The sequence below is a fragment of the Plasmodium gallinaceum genome, assembly GCF_900005855.1.
Source record: "Plasmodium gallinaceum strain 8A genome assembly, contig: PGAL8A_v1_68, whole genome shotgun sequence".
NCBI classification, from domain to species: Eukaryota; Apicomplexa; class Aconoidasida; order Haemosporida; family Plasmodiidae; genus Plasmodium; species Plasmodium gallinaceum.
The window spans coordinates 26272-43981 of NW_021628229.1; the positions used below are offsets into that span (position 1 = coordinate 26272).

The 17710-nt window shown below is 20.2% G+C and overlaps 2 protein-coding genes across 2 annotated transcripts, besides 5 other annotated features; both read left to right on the plus strand.

The window, feature by feature from the left end:
- Window positions 1-234: 234 nt before the first annotated feature.
- On the plus strand, window positions 235-1487 carry PGAL8A_00179600 (fam-e protein; the record flags this gene model as incomplete). Its single annotated transcript, XM_028670480.1, has 2 exons — window positions 235-1378; window positions 1474-1487. The coding sequence occupies 2 exons, from the start codon at window positions 235-237 to the stop codon at window positions 1485-1487; spliced, it is 1158 nt and encodes a 385-aa protein (XP_028527228.1).
- Window positions 1488-2213: 726 nt separating this feature from the next.
- Window positions 2214-2615: a repeat region.
- A 2377-nt stretch (window positions 2616-4992) lies between these two features.
- Window positions 4993-5502: a repeat region.
- A 144-nt stretch (window positions 5503-5646) lies between these two features.
- Window positions 5647-6318: a repeat region.
- A 5093-nt stretch (window positions 6319-11411) lies between these two features.
- On the plus strand, window positions 11412-16199 carry PGAL8A_00179700 (surface-associated interspersed protein (SURFIN); the record flags this gene model as incomplete). The annotated part of the gene is made up of 2 exons (XM_028670481.1): window positions 11412-13463; window positions 13587-16199. 2 exons carry the CDS (start codon window positions 11412-11414, stop codon window positions 16197-16199), a joined length of 4665 nt encoding a protein of 1554 aa, XP_028527229.1.
- A 462-nt stretch (window positions 16200-16661) lies between these two features.
- Window positions 16662-17075: a repeat region.
- Window positions 17076-17467: 392 nt separating this feature from the next.
- Window positions 17468-17710: part of a repeat region that runs on past the window's edge.

The following is a 17710-nucleotide window of genomic DNA, read 5'->3' on the forward strand; positions in this document are numbered from 1 at the left end:
AAAACATATACATAAACTTTAATATTTAAATAAGAGGTTAGAAGAGTTTTGAATTTTTGTAAATATTATATATTGTACTAGAAACTATATTTTTCATAAGAAGTAAAATAAAATTTATAAGAAAATGAAATATTAAAAAAAAAAAAATGATTCTATAAAAGCTATTAAGGAAAAATTCACAAAAATCTTAGTAAAAAGTAATAAAAATATATATGCCTTATTTTAATTTAAAAAATGGCATTTTTAAATAATGACGGATGTGAAGATTCTGAAGGAGATTTCACCAAATGTTTTATGACTATATGTGAAATACAGCAAAAAAAATTTGAAGCATCATATTGTAGAATTGAGTCACCAGTAGTTGATATAAAGAAGACTTTAAATAATAATTTAAATGATCTTTCAAAAAATTTATTTACTTACGAATTTACTCCAGCAAATTTTCATTCTAGGATAATTATTCTTTCAAATAATGATAAAGATGGTATTTTGCTTCTGTATGAATATAATCCAAATCATAATAAATATCCAGATAAAACATATTTATGCCGCCTTAGAAATATAAATCAAAAGTTAACATTATGCGAATCCATTAATATAGAATATTTTGGAAGAAGTCTTACGTTTAAATCTTATGACATTTTTAATGAAGAAAATAAAAAAAATAATATGATTAGTATAGAAAACCCCAATCATAAAATTATTAAATCAAAATATGATGAGTTCATATTTAAAGAACATTACTGCCATCCTATGAAAACAAAATACATTTCATATTGTAATAAAAGGTATACCATATGTAAAAAAATGAATAATGATCAATTACATTGTTCCGATGCAAATTATAGTGGAAATTTAATTATTTTAGATAATATTAATTTTCCTGTTTTAAAAAGAGATTATGTGTATCTTCCCAGTGGTTGCTTAAAAGAAAATTTAAATCCTGTATGCACTCCATATATATGCACAAGCCGTGGTTTTGATAAATATTTTGAATGTAAATATGAAGAAATAAGTGTTATAACAAACATAAGGCCAATAAATAACATAATGCCAAAAAAAAATATAATGCCAATAAAAGACATGAGGTCAATAAATGAAATATTACCATGTAATAACCTAATACCATGTAAACACATAATGCCACATAAACACATGTTGCCACCAAATAACTTAATGCTAATGAAAGACATAAGGTCAACAAAAAACATAGGGTCAAATTCAAAAAATCCACTCGCCATATCATTAAATCATGAGGATATTTATCATGAAAATCGTTTGAGTAATGCTGAACTCTTTGCAATGTCTTTTATGTCTTTTCTAGTTCTATTCACTTTTTTTTTTTGCCTTATATATAGGATTTTTAGAAAAAAGAGAAGTAAGTTATTTATAAAACATTTTCGTATATTAATGCTTATATTATAATTATATACATTATATTTTTCAATTTTTTAATATATAAAAAATGAAAAGGTAAATATATATGAGTGTATATTAAATTAACAAAATTTTATATTTTTTTTTTTTTTTGTAGAAAAAATAAATTAATGATAAAAAAGGAAAATCATTACTTTTACTAAAAATATCAAGTATTCTTACAAAAGAAATACAAAATTAATAATAAGGAATTTATATTTTATATTTCATATATTTATTAGAATCCATAGGAAAAATTTTTATTATAATAAATAAATTATAAATATTCAAAAAATTTCATATCTAGGTATGCATATATGATATACAAAATTGAACTGAAAATTTTTTTATGGTTAAATTTCTCAATTGCTATATGCTTACTTGTTATATAAATGGGTTTAAATTGCCTATGTGTTGATTTATTAATTTTATGTTAAAATATTTTGTTAAAGTAATGAACATATGAATTAATAAAGAAGAATTAAAATAATTTTTATTTTTATCTCTTGAGAAAAATATCTTGTCATAAATAAGTGAACATTACATGATTGAGTATTAAAAGAAATTATTAATCTTTTTGACAATAGAATGTAATAGTTGTATGAAAAATTAATAGTTAGCTATGTAAACACTAGATAAAAAAGAAAAAAAATTAACAATTTTTTTTCTTTTTCTTTTTAAAAATTAAAAATACACAAAAAAGTTTATTTTTTTCTTAAGAGATTAAATAGTTGAAAAATTAAAAGGAAGATTGTTGACTAAAAAATTTTTTCATAATATATTTTATTTAAATTTATATAAGAAAATTTTATATAAACGATGATAAATTTTTGTATTTTGTATTATTAATATAATTTATTTTTTATTTTGTTAATTTAGTAGATATATATATTTGAATTGCTAAATATTACTTATAACATTATAATGCTAATATAATTAAAATTGATAATTAAAGAGGATTTAAATTTTTAATAGAAATATAGTATTTTTATCAAAATAAATAAATGTCTCTTAAAAACAATAAACATTCAATAAAGTAAAGTAAATATATACATTTTACTGGTATATAGCATTAAAGTTATACTTAGATTCATTGAATTAGTAGAGATAACTCTACGTACTTTTTATTAATATGTTTATTCAATACTTTAGAAAAATCATTGCATATGCAATTAATAAATCAATAAATGCAATATACAATATTAAATCTATAGTTTATTTTATATGATATTCTTAACACTTTAAACAAAAATATATCAACTTAATGTTTTTATTACTGTTTAATGGGTAATAAAAACTACACTAACTTATTTTTATATTACATATGCACTTAAAAACGCTGGACTTCCTGATATAGAAAAAAATCGTAAGATAAAATTATCAACATGAATTACAACAATAAATTCAAAACACTTCAGAAATTTTATTAACAATAATTATATTAACTAGTTTTTGCAGTAATGTAGTGTTTAATAAAAGATATTATTAACCTCTTATAGAATATTAAAACATTACATGGAAAATAAGTTATATATCCCAGAAAATTTCTAACAAAAAAAAAAAAAAAAAGAATCTTATTTTTATCGTTAAATGTTTTTATTAGTTGTTTGTTACTTGATTTTAATTAAAAAAAAGAAAAAAAATTGTTTTTTTGAGTTATTGATGGGATTTTTATTTATTTAGATATTAAATTTTGTCAATTGAATTGATCATAGAATAATTAAAAATTAAAATCACATTTTAAAGAAATATAAAAAATATATTATTTTTATTAATATTTAATATTCATTTACTTTTAATAACTTTAATTAAAATTATGATGTCTCTTTAAAAAAATTTCTTTTACAAGTGATCGACAATTTTAAAGATGATTAAAGTTTTTAATCAAAATATGGATAAATTTTCAATAAAGTAAGAAAATACTTCTGAAACAATAAACGTTTATCTATTTTTTAATAAAAAATATTAATAAGTTTATTTGAAACAATAGAATCTTATAGAGAAAATAGAATGGCATGAACATTCATTAAATAAAAAAAAAATAAGGCTATTGATTATTTTTATTTTATATATTTTACTCTATGGCTATAAATGTTCTGTTGAATTTTATCAGTTGATCTAATTTTTAAGCTAACAAAAAATAAATTAAAACTTTAAAAAGAAAAAGAAGAAGAAAAAGGCTTTTTTTTATTATTGTTATTTAATTTTTATATATTTTTAAAAAACAGTAACTTTAATTTTAATTTTGTTAATTTATTTTAAAAGAATATTTTACACACAATAAATAATTTTAAAGAAGATTTAGATTTTTAGTAAGAATAAGGGCAATTTTTATTAAATTAATAAATTCCTCAAAAAATCATAAATGCTCATTTATCAATTTATTAATTGCAGTTCAATGATTTGAAAGAGTATTGAACAAAAGGATTAATAAAAATTATGTATAGTTTCNAGGGAAAAAATAAAATAAAATACAAGAAATCAAATATTTTGAAATTTCTTTTTAAGAGGTTTGATAAACATTAAGAAAATAAAAATTAATGTTTTAACAGAGAATATAGGATTATTCATGCGCAAGTCTAGTAAAAAAAAAGAAAAATTAATATTTTGTCTAAATTTTTTTTATAGAAATATATTTTACCTTTTAAAAAAAAAAAAAATTAAAAGAGAAAAATTTTTTAAAAAAAAAAATTTCATGAGAATATTTTTTAATTTTTAAGAATAAAATTTTCGTTGTGTGATATTAATTTAATTAAATTTTTCTTTTTATTATTTATGTATTTTTATTATTTTTAAAAGCAGTGAACTTAAATTATTGAAAATTACTTATAAAAAGCAATAACTATTTTGTACTTAAAAATTAATAATTAATGAAAATATATGTTTTTAATAAAAATACATAATTTTTATCAATTAATTTTAATTCTGCAAACTAGTAAAATTTATATATGTAACCTACTTCAATGAATATTTATTTTTAAGAAATATTTATTTACTTTAACCAAAATCCTATACTTTTACTAATAATTAAAATTATCATTAATTATCGATATTTAATTTAACATGCCTTATTTATGATGTTATGTACGATGTTTAGAAATTCATATCTTTCTTTTAATATAAATGAGTAATTATTAGAACACAAAATTAACTTACATAAATAAAAAAAACATGAAAAATTAATTAGTGTTAATATAACATTTTCTTTTTCAAATAATAATCAGAATTAATTCTCAAAAATTATATGCATCACAAAAATTAAATTTTAATAACCTAAAATTATTCATCAATTCTCAAAACTAATTATTTCTCCTTCAAAAAAAAAAAATTTATAAAAAAAAGTTAACTAATTTTTTTTTTTTTATCCAATGCTTGTATGGTTAATTATTATTCTAAAAAAGGTTAATAAAGTCCATTATTAACCAATTATATAATCAATATGTATAAAACTTAATTATAGAATATATATTTTCTTAAACCAGCTAAAATTAATAAAATCCATTATAAATATTTTTTATTATATTGTATGTTTAATACTTGATTTATGGTTTTTATATTTCTTATTGAATGACTTTGTGAATAATTGGTTGACTGTTCGATAACTTTGTTAGAGTACTAAACAAATAAATTAGTAAATTACACATAGAGTTGCTTCAACGGATTTAATGAATTTAAGTATAATTTTAATGTTGTAAACCAGTAAAGCGTGTTATATATGGTCTACTTCATTGAGCATTTATTAGGTTTTAAGAGGTACTTATTAATTTAAAAAAAATTGCATTATTCTTATTAAAGACATAAATTCTCATTAATTATTTATTTGTACTTACGTATATTTTTAATTATAATGTTACAAATAATGTTTAACACTTAATTACATTGTATTAAAATTAACAAACGTACACAATTAATAAAATACAAATTAAAATTACATAAATAGTAAACACATGAAAATTTTATTATACTTCTTTTTTTAAAATATCTCTTTAAAATTCATAATATAAATTCCATACAAAAGTAACTCTTGTCAAAAAGAAAAAAAATACTTATATATTTTTTTTTTGTTTTTTTTTTTTTTTTTTCTTTTCAACCTATTTTTTTTTTTTTTATCTAACGCTTGTATGGTTATTTATTTTCCATATAACTATCACGTTTTATCCTCAAAAAGGTTCATAATCCTTTTTATTAATCATTCTGCTATAATATTGAACAGATTAATAAAGTGCATGTTGGTTAATAAAAGGCTTTACTAACCTTTTTGGAAGATAAAAGGACTAATTAAATGAAGAATACGAAGTTGGTCATGCACACACAAAAAAAAAAAAAATCATGATCAATTTTTTTTTGTTTGTATTTTTTTTAAAAAAAAGTACAAAGACCGCCAGGAAAAAATTTTGATAAAAAAAAATCAATAGGAAAAAGATTTGTTACCATTAAATAAAAAAAAAAATTTTTTTTTCGGGAATGAAATATGATTTTGATGAATTTTATAAAAGAAAATTTTATACGTATAACAATAAAATTTTCATGTAATTAATATTTATACAAATTTTTTGTATTGCCATTAATTGTTTATGTTTGTTAACTCAACAGTAATATGTATTAATTGCTGAATGTAACGCATAACAAAGAAACAAGTAATTTACATTTAATTAATAATCAATATTCAATAATGATTTAAATTTTTAATAAAAATAAGGATTTTTATTAAAGTAAATAAATTCCTATTGAAATCAAAGAATGATGAATGAAGTATATCACACAATTAAGGATCACTCTTTCAAAGCATTTAAAAATATATATAAGTACGTCAAAATCGTGGAACCAACTCTACATGCTCTTTATTAATTTGTTTATTCAGTACTCTAGCAAAGTCACCGAACACTGAGTTAATGAAACAGGGAGTGTGAAAAAGATTACATTGACATATAGAATAATAATTATGAGGCTTTAAAGGGACACATTATTTTCTTATGTTTGAAATGGATTGTATATGTTCTGATTATTCAAAATTTCCCCTGTAAATTATGTCATAAATGAGAATAGTTTATTTAAATGAGGGATAGAAAAGAACATGCAAAGATTTAAATACATTAAAAGAAAAATAATTGATAAATATCGAAAATGTTAATGCACGTATTATTATTTTAAATGAAATGTCAATGTATTAACAAAATCAATTAAAGGATAATGATTCTAATAATCAATTCAAGCCTTGTTTGTTCTTTCTATAATAGGTAACTAAAATTAAAATTAAAAAACTAAAAGTAGTATCTATATATATGGTGAATAAAAGTCTTCATTTACATTTTTGAGAATGCATATAATGATAATTGCATATTTTAAGGATTTTTCTACTCATGCAATACAATTAACACACATGTATATATATATATTTACGATAACATGTACAAAAAATTTCATTAGGGACAGAAAAATGATAGAGTAACTTAGAAAAATTATATCTTATGAAATGTAGTATAGGTATATTTATAAAATATGCGTGATGTAAGTGACAAGTTTACATTAAAAAAAATTAAATTTTCTTTTTTTTTTTTTCCTTTTTTTATATTTAGAAAATAGTAAAATAAATTTTATTTAGTTTTATAAGAACTATTAGTCAAATTGATGAAAATTATGAGATATAATATAAATATGTTCAATTTATTATTAACATGTAGTTATATATAAGTTATAAAATTTCTTACAGAAATTAATTTTATCATAAATAACATAAGATATCTCTACATGTTATTTGTTAATTTGACTATTAGTCTATAAGTAGTTTTATAGATATATTTTAAATGTTACTTAAGTGAATAAGATAAATAAAATTATTTTTTCTTATACATGCTAAAATGTAAAAAAAATTCTCTAATTTAAACGCATACCCCAAAAGTACTCCAAAAAAAAAAATACAAGTATATTTTGTTATATTTTTTTTTTAGGTGTATATGAACATACAATTATAAAAAAAAAATATTTTATAAAATTTTATGATATTTTTATTTTTTTTTTTATAGAACAAATCATAGTAACTTATTTTCTTTTTTAGATAACAAATCATAGTGACTTATTTTTTTTTTTGACAAATATTAAAAATGAAGTGTTAAAAATTATATTCATAGAGTATTGAGTAAATAAATTTAAATTGTAATTAACTAATGTAATTAATATTTTATTATGATTATAGTAAATAATTTGCTTATTGTTTTATTTTAATTTAAATAAAATTAGTATAGTTTTCTCCACATACTCTTTATTAATTTGTTTGTTCAACGATAGCATAATCAATGAACATACAATTAATAAATCTATCCGAAGTACTATAAATTTCATTGAATTGTCATTTAATAAACCAATGCTATAGAGGTAAATCAATTCAAATTTAACTTAATAAAATGAAATTATTACATATTAAGGCTAAAGAGATATATGAGACTCAAATGAAAAGTTCAGTATATATCACTGATTTGTTAGTTCCACATTTAGTGACCTTGCTAGTATTTAACAAATGAATTAATGAAGAAAATGTAGAAAGAACTCTATTTGTTTTATGCTTATTAAATTAAAATATTATGAAAATTGTTTAATTTTGTTAATTCCAAATATTAATTACATTAGTAAATCACTATTTTTGTTAATTTGTATAGTATTTCATGTATATCACATTTAAAATTATATTTTTAATCTTTCATAAAAAATTTCCTATTCATTGTCCTCAAAAAAAAAATATATATATTTTTTATATAGTTGTAAATACACTAAAATAAAAATATGATGAAATGTATCTACATTTTTTAGTGTATGTACTTTTAGATCAATTATATTTTTTTAATGTCTTACTTTTGGTGCAAATATTTTTTTTTAGTGCATGTACCTTTTGTGTACTTTTTTTATTAGGGTACGTGTTTAAACATATATAATTTCTCTGTATATTAGTATATATAAAATAAAATCTTTTTACGAATTTCATTTATTTAAATATTATATAAAACAATTAGATAATATTATTTATAGATCAATAACTAGATGGAATAAAAAGAAATCATAACTTATGCAATGGTTGGAACTCAGAAATTGTTTGGATATTTATAAAAGAAGAATTATAAAGCTATATGATTTGAAAGATAATAGAAATAGACGAATAGATAAATATATATGAAAATGTCTTAAGGTCGTAGAAAAGGGCAATGAATATAAAATAAAATAATATTATTATTTTTCCAAAGGTCATCTATTATATTCCATAAATGTTATTATTAGTCTATTTTAGATAATATACAAATGAATGAAATAAATATATTACTATATGTGCATACTGTATATGCGGAAAAAATGTGCACATTTAAATCCTCTCAATAAAATTAATTGCTTAAAAAAAAATTTTTTTTTTTTACATATATATAATTTTTTCTTGAGGAAATTTAAAAAAAAAAAATTACAAATTTTTTGAATGTATCTCGTGTGATATTTTAGTTAAAAAGTTAAAAACGTAACATTTAATATAATATTTTATAAACTATTGAACAAATTATCTTAAATATTAAATAGAATAATAAATTTAAATTTAACATTAACTATATTAAATAAATTGAGAAATATTTTATTTTATATTCAATAAAATAGAGTTTTTTCCATGTTCCTGTTATTAACTAATTTGTTCAATATTGCAAATTCTCTTAACATAAAATTAATAAAAAAAATAATGATAAAAAATTTTTATTAAAAGAGAAAAAAAAATTGTTGAAACTAAAGGAAAAATAAGAATGAATATAAATGATCGTATAAATATTGTAAAATAAACATAAAAACAAAGTTAAAAAAAAGAAAATTAAACAAAAACCTAATAAAATTAAGTCTAGAGAATTTACAAACATATCATTTTAAAATTATTTATGACAGAGTAACAAGATATACATAAAAATGGAATATCCTAATTTTATTTTTTTTTTTATTTTTACTTATTTTGTTAAAGAATATCTAATTAATAATAAAAAATAGAGATACGTCTTTAAAAATATAAGAATATATTACATGTTTAACAAATTTAAATATTTTATGTTTTTAAAACTATAAGTATATGAATATATTTTAAATATATAAAAATTAACCTTTTTTTTTTTTTTTATATTAAAATGATATTAAATATTGTTTATAAATTTAATTCACATGTATAAAATATAAAAAAAAAAATGAATTGCTATTTTTTTTGAAACTTGTTTTACTATACATTTTAATAAAAATCACAGTTAGAATGAGAAAAAAGGAATCATAATTTTTTTATTTTTTATTTTTGAGGTTAATTATGCGCGTACTTTTTCTAAGTTCATATCATATATGTTATAATTTACATTATTATTTTTTCAGAAAAATATATGAACTTTCATTATTTTATACTTTCATAAATTAATAGACCAGTTTTTATTTTTTTTAAAAATTATTTTTTTAATTGATTTTACGTTATTTTTTAAAATTTATCTATGTATATATTAAATAAATATTTAAAAAAGTGTAAATTTGAATTTAAGAACTTAAATGTTCTAAATAGCTAATAAAATATATAACTTACCTCTTTTAAATTTTATTAAGGTAAAAGTATACTACGTACGGAAGTTGCCATTGCATGCAAAACATTAAAAAGGTGCATATATAATATGATTATAAAGGTACATGCACAAAAATATTCATAATCAAATAGTTATAATAGAGTGTAGGTATATTTATTTACGTTTAAAAAAAAAATTATTTTTTTTAGAGTAAAACCATAAGAAAAAAAAATAACTTCAATTTTAATGTAACATTAATGTATTAATAATTTAAGTTTTAAAAATAGCAGATAATATTTTTATATGAGCAATAAAAATTGTGATTAAAAGATAAAATTTTTTTATTATATTTTATAAAGTATAATTATATAAAAGGTTTATGATTATCTATAAATTATTTTTCAGTAAATAAAAAAAAAGGAATTTTTTATTTAAGCTTTTTATTATTTTTACTGCTTAGAGCACTATAAAATAAGTCAAATTACAAATTGATGAATCACAATCTAAAAAAAAGTGTAAAAGTTATAATAAAAAATAGAGATAAAAGAGAGAAAAGAAATGAAAAAACTAGAGTAAAGTAGTTTTTGAAATAATTGAATTAAAACTAAATAATAACTCATATAAATAATCCTTAAATAATTAAAAAAAATTCATCCATAATTACACTAGTTTTCTTATATATATTTTTAGCTTAAAACAATTAAGTTTAAAATTTTTTATTCCTTATATATTTTATGATTATTAAACTAAAAATAATTTAAATTTTCCTAAATAATTTATTAGAAAAATAAAATTTTTTTTAGTAATAAATAATGACACTTATTTAGAATTTATTAAAAAAAAAAAAATTGAAATATTAATTGTTCTACACTATAAATTAAAAATATTTTATTAAATAATGTAAAATAATAAAAAAATATGTTACATTTATAAATGGAAAACTTTTATGATATTTTTTTTCTCTCTTAATTTTTTAATTTTAATTATATCACTTTGTAATTTTAACTATCATTCCATTTTTTTACTTAATTATATATATTAGTTTTATCTGAAAATAACTACATCATTATAAAATACGTTAGGTGAAAATTAAAAACTTGTTTTCATTAAAAAATACTTATTTTTATTTTGGACATATAGAAACATCACAACCTATTAATATATTAAATAATATAATGATATCTTATTAAAAAGGAAAATTAAATTAAAAATTTAACTAATTTAATTAATAAGCAATAATATGTGGAATTCAATGTTATAGTGTAAATAAAGAATTGTTCATTTTTTATTAATATGACCTTTATATTGTCTTAATTTTAATATATATGTAATCCTAATATGAAATATTCATTTAATGACAATATAAATATATATGTTATAGTTTTTTAAAATTATTTATTAAAAAAAATAATAGAACATGCCAAGATAATTACAATTAAATATATAATGGATACAGAAAAAGAACCAATTAGAAGAAAACGTAGAGACCTAACATCTCGTGCATTACCAAAGTATCATCTTAGAAATTGGAGGCAAACATTCTATAGAACTGTTGACTCAAAAATTCTCAAAATTAAAGATGAAAAGTCTCCGAAAATGAAAAAGAGACTCTGTAGATATTTTAATTATTGGATGGACGATAGGAGGGATGCATTCATGAATTTTAGAAATCAATACCGTTTATTGGGAAGTATTAATAATCTTTGGGCAGAAAATCAGGAATGTGTAGTTAATAAATTAAAATCATCAATCAGTGATTCATGTAAAAGAAAAGAGAATAAAGATAAGAAAGTTATAAGAGATAAAAAAAAAGTTATCGAAGATTTTTGTGAGGATAAAGAGGAACATTTACAAGAATTAAATGAAAATATAACAGAAGAGAAATGTACAAATTACAATAATTGGTTAGATGAGAAAAAAAAATTTTTTGTAAATAAAAATTGGATTAATGAACAAGAAATGACATTTGATGAAAATTTAGAAATTTCTGAAAATTGTACACTTAATGATATGAATACATTTGTCACTAGTTTAGACTGTATTAGAATTAATAAGAAAGAAAACGATTCTTGTGATTCTAAAATATCAGAAAACTGTAATCAATCCCAACTTTTAACTCCTGATAGTTCATTTGCTAATGCATCTGATCATTCTTCAAGCGAAACTATTACAATAAAACCAAATGCTACTACTAATTTATCTACCACTACAATAAACTCCACAACTAAAATTATAACTCAAAATACAGCAAATCCTTCAAATGAATCTACTACTCCAACACCAGGATCTACACAAAAGTTAACATCAACTATTGCGTCTATACATTCAGATCCAAATTCACCTATACCTTTACCTCTAAAAGCAAGTGTATCTGAAATCCCACAAACAGATGTGTCTCCTACTACTCCAACAACAAGTTCTACACCAAAGGTAGCATCAACTAATATGTCTACACATTCAGATGAAGATTCACCTATAGCTTTACCTGTAAAGGCAATGAATCCTACAGAAAAACCAGTTACAAATGATATTATTTTAACATCTGGAAATAATGTCGAATTGCCAACTGTTAGCGATTCAAGTGAATCTTCAATCTCTCATACATTTAGATCTACAAATGCAGATATATCTGGAAATTCACAAATAGAATTGTCTCCAACTACTCCAACATCTGCACTTAACATCACTTTACCATCCAATGCTATTCCGATAAATATACCTACAAATATTCAAGCACCTATAACTAATTCCACATCATCATCTTCTAACACCACTTTAAATATACCGCCAATTTCTCCTACATCTGCAAAAGTAAATGAAACTCAACTAGAAACTATCTTTGAAACTACTGCATCATCTGGAAATACATCCACACCTACATCTACTATCATGACTGCGAATATATCTACAAATTTATCTATAACTTCGCACGCAAATACAAATTCATCTACAGATTTATTTACACTTACACCTACAAATTCAAGTATATCTACAACTCAATCAACTATACCTAGTACTATTCTAACATCTGAAACTAAACTACAAACAAAAAATATGTCTTCTCATGTAGACAAATCCACAAATACAACTGGATTTACGTTAGCTGTATCTACAAATACAACTAAGACTATTTCAAGTACTATGGTATACAATTCCCCTTTAATTACTAATAAATCTACATTTAATTCATCTGTGAATACTTCTCTTACAAATACAAGTTATTATGTAAATGGAAACCACTCTAATGATAATATACAAAATATTGCATCTAATAACACTCTAACTGTTACTCCACTACCTGTCCAAAATGCTACTGCAAATGTAACATCTAATAACATTCTAACTACTACTCCGATACCTACCCAAAATACTACTACAAATGTAACAACTGATAATCCTAACACTCCCATATGTACATCAAATATCCCTGTGTTGATTGCCCTTTCATTGGGTGCATCACTTTTATTAATTATTTTCCTTTTCGCTATTCTTTATAAGGTAAGATGAAATTATTATAAATATATATTACTGCATTCCTTTTAATTATTTTTCTTATATATTATCTTATTATCATTAAAAATTTATATATTATATACTTAAAATTTTCTATTTATGTAATAGCATAGACGTACTAGATTTTTACCTGGTAAAGGATCAAAGAAAAAGAAAAAATATACAAAAAGGAAAAATTATAAAGAAAGTTCAATAAGTTATATAAAGACGCCTTTAGATATTCCATATGAATTACTAGAAAGTAATATTCAACTGAATAATGTATGTAACAAAACAAATAATTCATTATGTAAAGTTGTATTTGAAAATGAAATAGATAATACACTTAAAGAAAAATCAGAAGAAAATGCAATAAATATAAAAACAAAAAGTGATATTGCGATAATAAGAGAAAAATTAAAGTGGAAGATTATGACAGAAATATATACGATAGTAATAGACGAATGTAAAAAGGAGGAATGGAAAAAGGACAGGAAAGTATTTTTTGATATATGTTTGGAAGAATTAAAAAATGAAGGTATGTATTTAGATATAACATTAGAAAATGAGAAAAAGGATAATGTTACTATTATGTTAGAAAAAAAAAAACTTCTGTGGAAACAGTATAAAAAAGAACATGGAAAGATATTAGAAAAATGGAAAAAGGAAAAATGGTTTGAAAATTTGAAGAGAGAATGGAAAGAAGAGGAAGTTAACTATTCGGAAATAATAAAACAAGAAAGGATAATAAAAAGTAGAGAAAATGATTTAAATAATCCTTCTATGAAAAAACAAAAAATAATATGGAGGAATTGGGTAAAAAAGCATATAACGTGGTTGCATGATTCTGATGACCAAAAATGGTTTAATGAATTATTAGAAATATACAAAATAGAAGAAGAAATAAAAGAAAATATAGAAGGAGAAGATAGTGAAGAAGGATATATTAAAATAGAAAGAGAAGAGAAATCAGATAAAGATTCAAAGAAAAACAATTTAAAATTGAAATTATGGATTGATGTACATATGATGATATTAAAGGAATGTAAAAGAGAGGAGAGAATGATTATAAAAAATGAATTTCTTAAAACATGCATAGAAGAATTGAAAACAACGATAAATCCAGAAGAAATATTGGAAACACAAAAAGAAATAACAGGAAATATTATATTAGAAAATAAAAAAGAAGTATTAGAAAAATTAAAAAGAGAAAATTGGTTTATTGAATTGAAAATAGATTGGAATAGCAAAGAAAAAAAATATATGGAAGAGTTAATTAAAAAAAACTTACCACAAAATAATGAAGAAAGAATTAAAAATTTTATGATAAACGAGCAAAAAATTATATGGAAGAAATATTGGGAAGAAATTAATAAGAAATGGATAGAAAATGAAAGCATGGAAAAATGGCTTATAAATTTGATAGAAGAAAATGTAAATGATAATAAAAACAAAGTGAAAATAAAAGAAATAAAAGATGAACTTGAAGAATATAAAGAAAAAACAAATACGAGTAAAGAAGGACGAAAAGAAGAAGAAAAAAAAATGAAAGACGAAGAGATACAAATAAAAAATAAGAAAAATTTTTTTACATTAAAAAAAAAGCCAAAGTGGAAAACTATGATAGAAATACAAATGATTATAATGGAAGATTGTAAACAAAAGGAGTGGGAATTGAACAGAGAAAAATTTTTGAAAATTTGTTTAGATGAATGGAAAGGTGACGAAAGATTATATGGAAATATAGTAGCAAAAAAAAGTAGAATGAATACAGAAGAAAGTATTATTATTGCATTAGAAAGACAAAAAACGTTTTCTAGGAAATTGATAGAAAGACATAAGAAGATGATAGAAAAATGGAGAAAGGAAGAATGGTTTAATAGTTTAATGGAGGAATGGATAAAAGAAGTAAATATACATGTAGAAACATTAGATGAAAAAAAATCCATCGAAGGAACAAATAACATAGAGAATAATATTACATTAGAGAAGAAAAATGAAATATGGAGTCAATGGATAAAGAAACAAAGAAGATTATTTACACAATATGAGAAGGAATCATTGTTTAATAGGCTGTTAGACGAGTATAATGAGGAAGAAGATATGTATGAAAGAGAAGATGAACAAACAAAAGAAAAAAAAAATAATATAGATAACATGGAAAGGGATCCAAAAACAGATAATATAAAAGATGAGGTTAGTGAAGAGATAGAGAAGATAAACTTGATATCTGAATTGTGGATAGAAATACATATGTTGATATTGGATCAGTGCAAGAAAGAAGAAATAGAATATATGAAAAAAGAATTTCTCAAAACATATATAGAAGGAAAAAATTGCTACAAAGAGTTAGATGAACATGAAATAACAAAAAAAGAAATAAATGAAGAAGAAAAAGAAGGAATTATAAATGATATGATAGAGAGAAAGAAAGAACAATGGGAATCCTGGAAACGAGAGGAATGGTTTCAAGAAATGAAGTTAAATTGGCATAAAACAGGACATACAAATGATATAGAAGAATCAGATATATTAGATGATACAAAAGTGGGAATTACAAACTTTATATTTGAAAGACAAGTGTTTGACAGACAATGGCTAGAAAAACAGAGAAATTTTTTAAAAAAATGGAATAAACAAAAATTAAAAAAATCCATGAAAAATCAATATAAAGATGAACAAATAGAAGAAGAAAATGAAGAAAATGTTCTAAATGATAAATGGGATATTACCATATTATAAATCCTAGTACAATACATGCTCTACATGTGTATGTTTAATATATTAGTACTCTTTTTATGCACATGAATTAATATATTATTAATCCTCTACAATCTAATATCCTGTTGTATGCAAGTAGGGATAGAGAGCTAATCACACATATATTATAGTTCTAAAAAATAAAATTAATTTTTTTTCTTTTTATATAGATGTTTTTATTAATTATATTTTTTTAAATAAAATTTTAATTAAAAAAAAAAAATTATAGAAAAATAATTTAATTTACAAAGAAATATATTTTATTTAAAGGTTAGTTTTTATTGAAATAGTTTGTATTTGTCTTTTAAAAATTTTTTTTGTTAGATTAATTTTTAAACATAAAAAAAATGATTTCGAAAACTTTAAAAAAAAAAGGATCTTATCCTTTTTTGTATTTATATTAATATGTGTTTTAATAATTCACTAGTTGCCCGTTCAATGACCTTGAGTTTATTAATCGTCTATTGAATGACTTTGCAAGAGCATTGAACAAACAGATTAATAAAGAGCATGTAATGTTCTATTCATAAATTTAATAAATTTTAATTTAGTTTCAACTCTATGAACCAATAAAATGTGTTTATATAGTCTTCTTTCTTGAGCATTAATTTTTAAGAGGCATTTATTTACTTTAATAAAAATATTAAATTTTTGTTAAAAATATAAATTCTCATTAACTATTGATTTTAATTACACAAACTTTTTTTATAATTTTATGAATTATATTTACCAGTGAAAATTCGTTGCTCTCAAAATAATAAACATAAATAATTAAAAAAATACTAATTAAATTATATAAATACTATAAAATATGAAAATTTTGTTATCGTAAATATATCGTTTCCTTATATAAATTTAGATAATATTTGTCTAAAAAGAAATTTTTTTTTAAAAACTTTTTCTTCTGTTCTTCAACCATAAATCAATTTAAAAAAAAAATAAAAATATTTTTTTATTTATTTTAAATTACAAAAAGAAAGCAAAAAAAATTAATAACTATTATTTTTTTTTATCTAGAGTTTGTACGGATAATTATTTATTTTCTATATAGCTAATTCTTTTTATTCTCAAAAAGATTAGCAATTCCTTGCTGGATAATAAAAAGAATTATTAACTTTTTTAAGAGTGAAAATTGATATCTATATGGAAAATACATGGTAAGCCATGCAAGCGATAGATAAAAAAAAAAAAATATCAAAAGTATTTTTTTCTTTACAAAAGAGCATCTTTTGTATGGAATTTGTTCTTTGAATTTTAAAAGGTAAATTTTTAAGTAAAAAGAATAGTAAAATTTTCATTTGTGTACTATTTAAATAATTTTAATGTGTACTTTGTTAATTTTGTACATTTGTTAATTTTAACACAATATACATAAGTGTTAAACATGATTCGTAAGACTGTGATTAAAAATATATATAAGTATAAATAAATAATCAATGAGTATTTATATTTTTAATAAGTATAATGTAATTCTTATTAAATTAAATAAATAC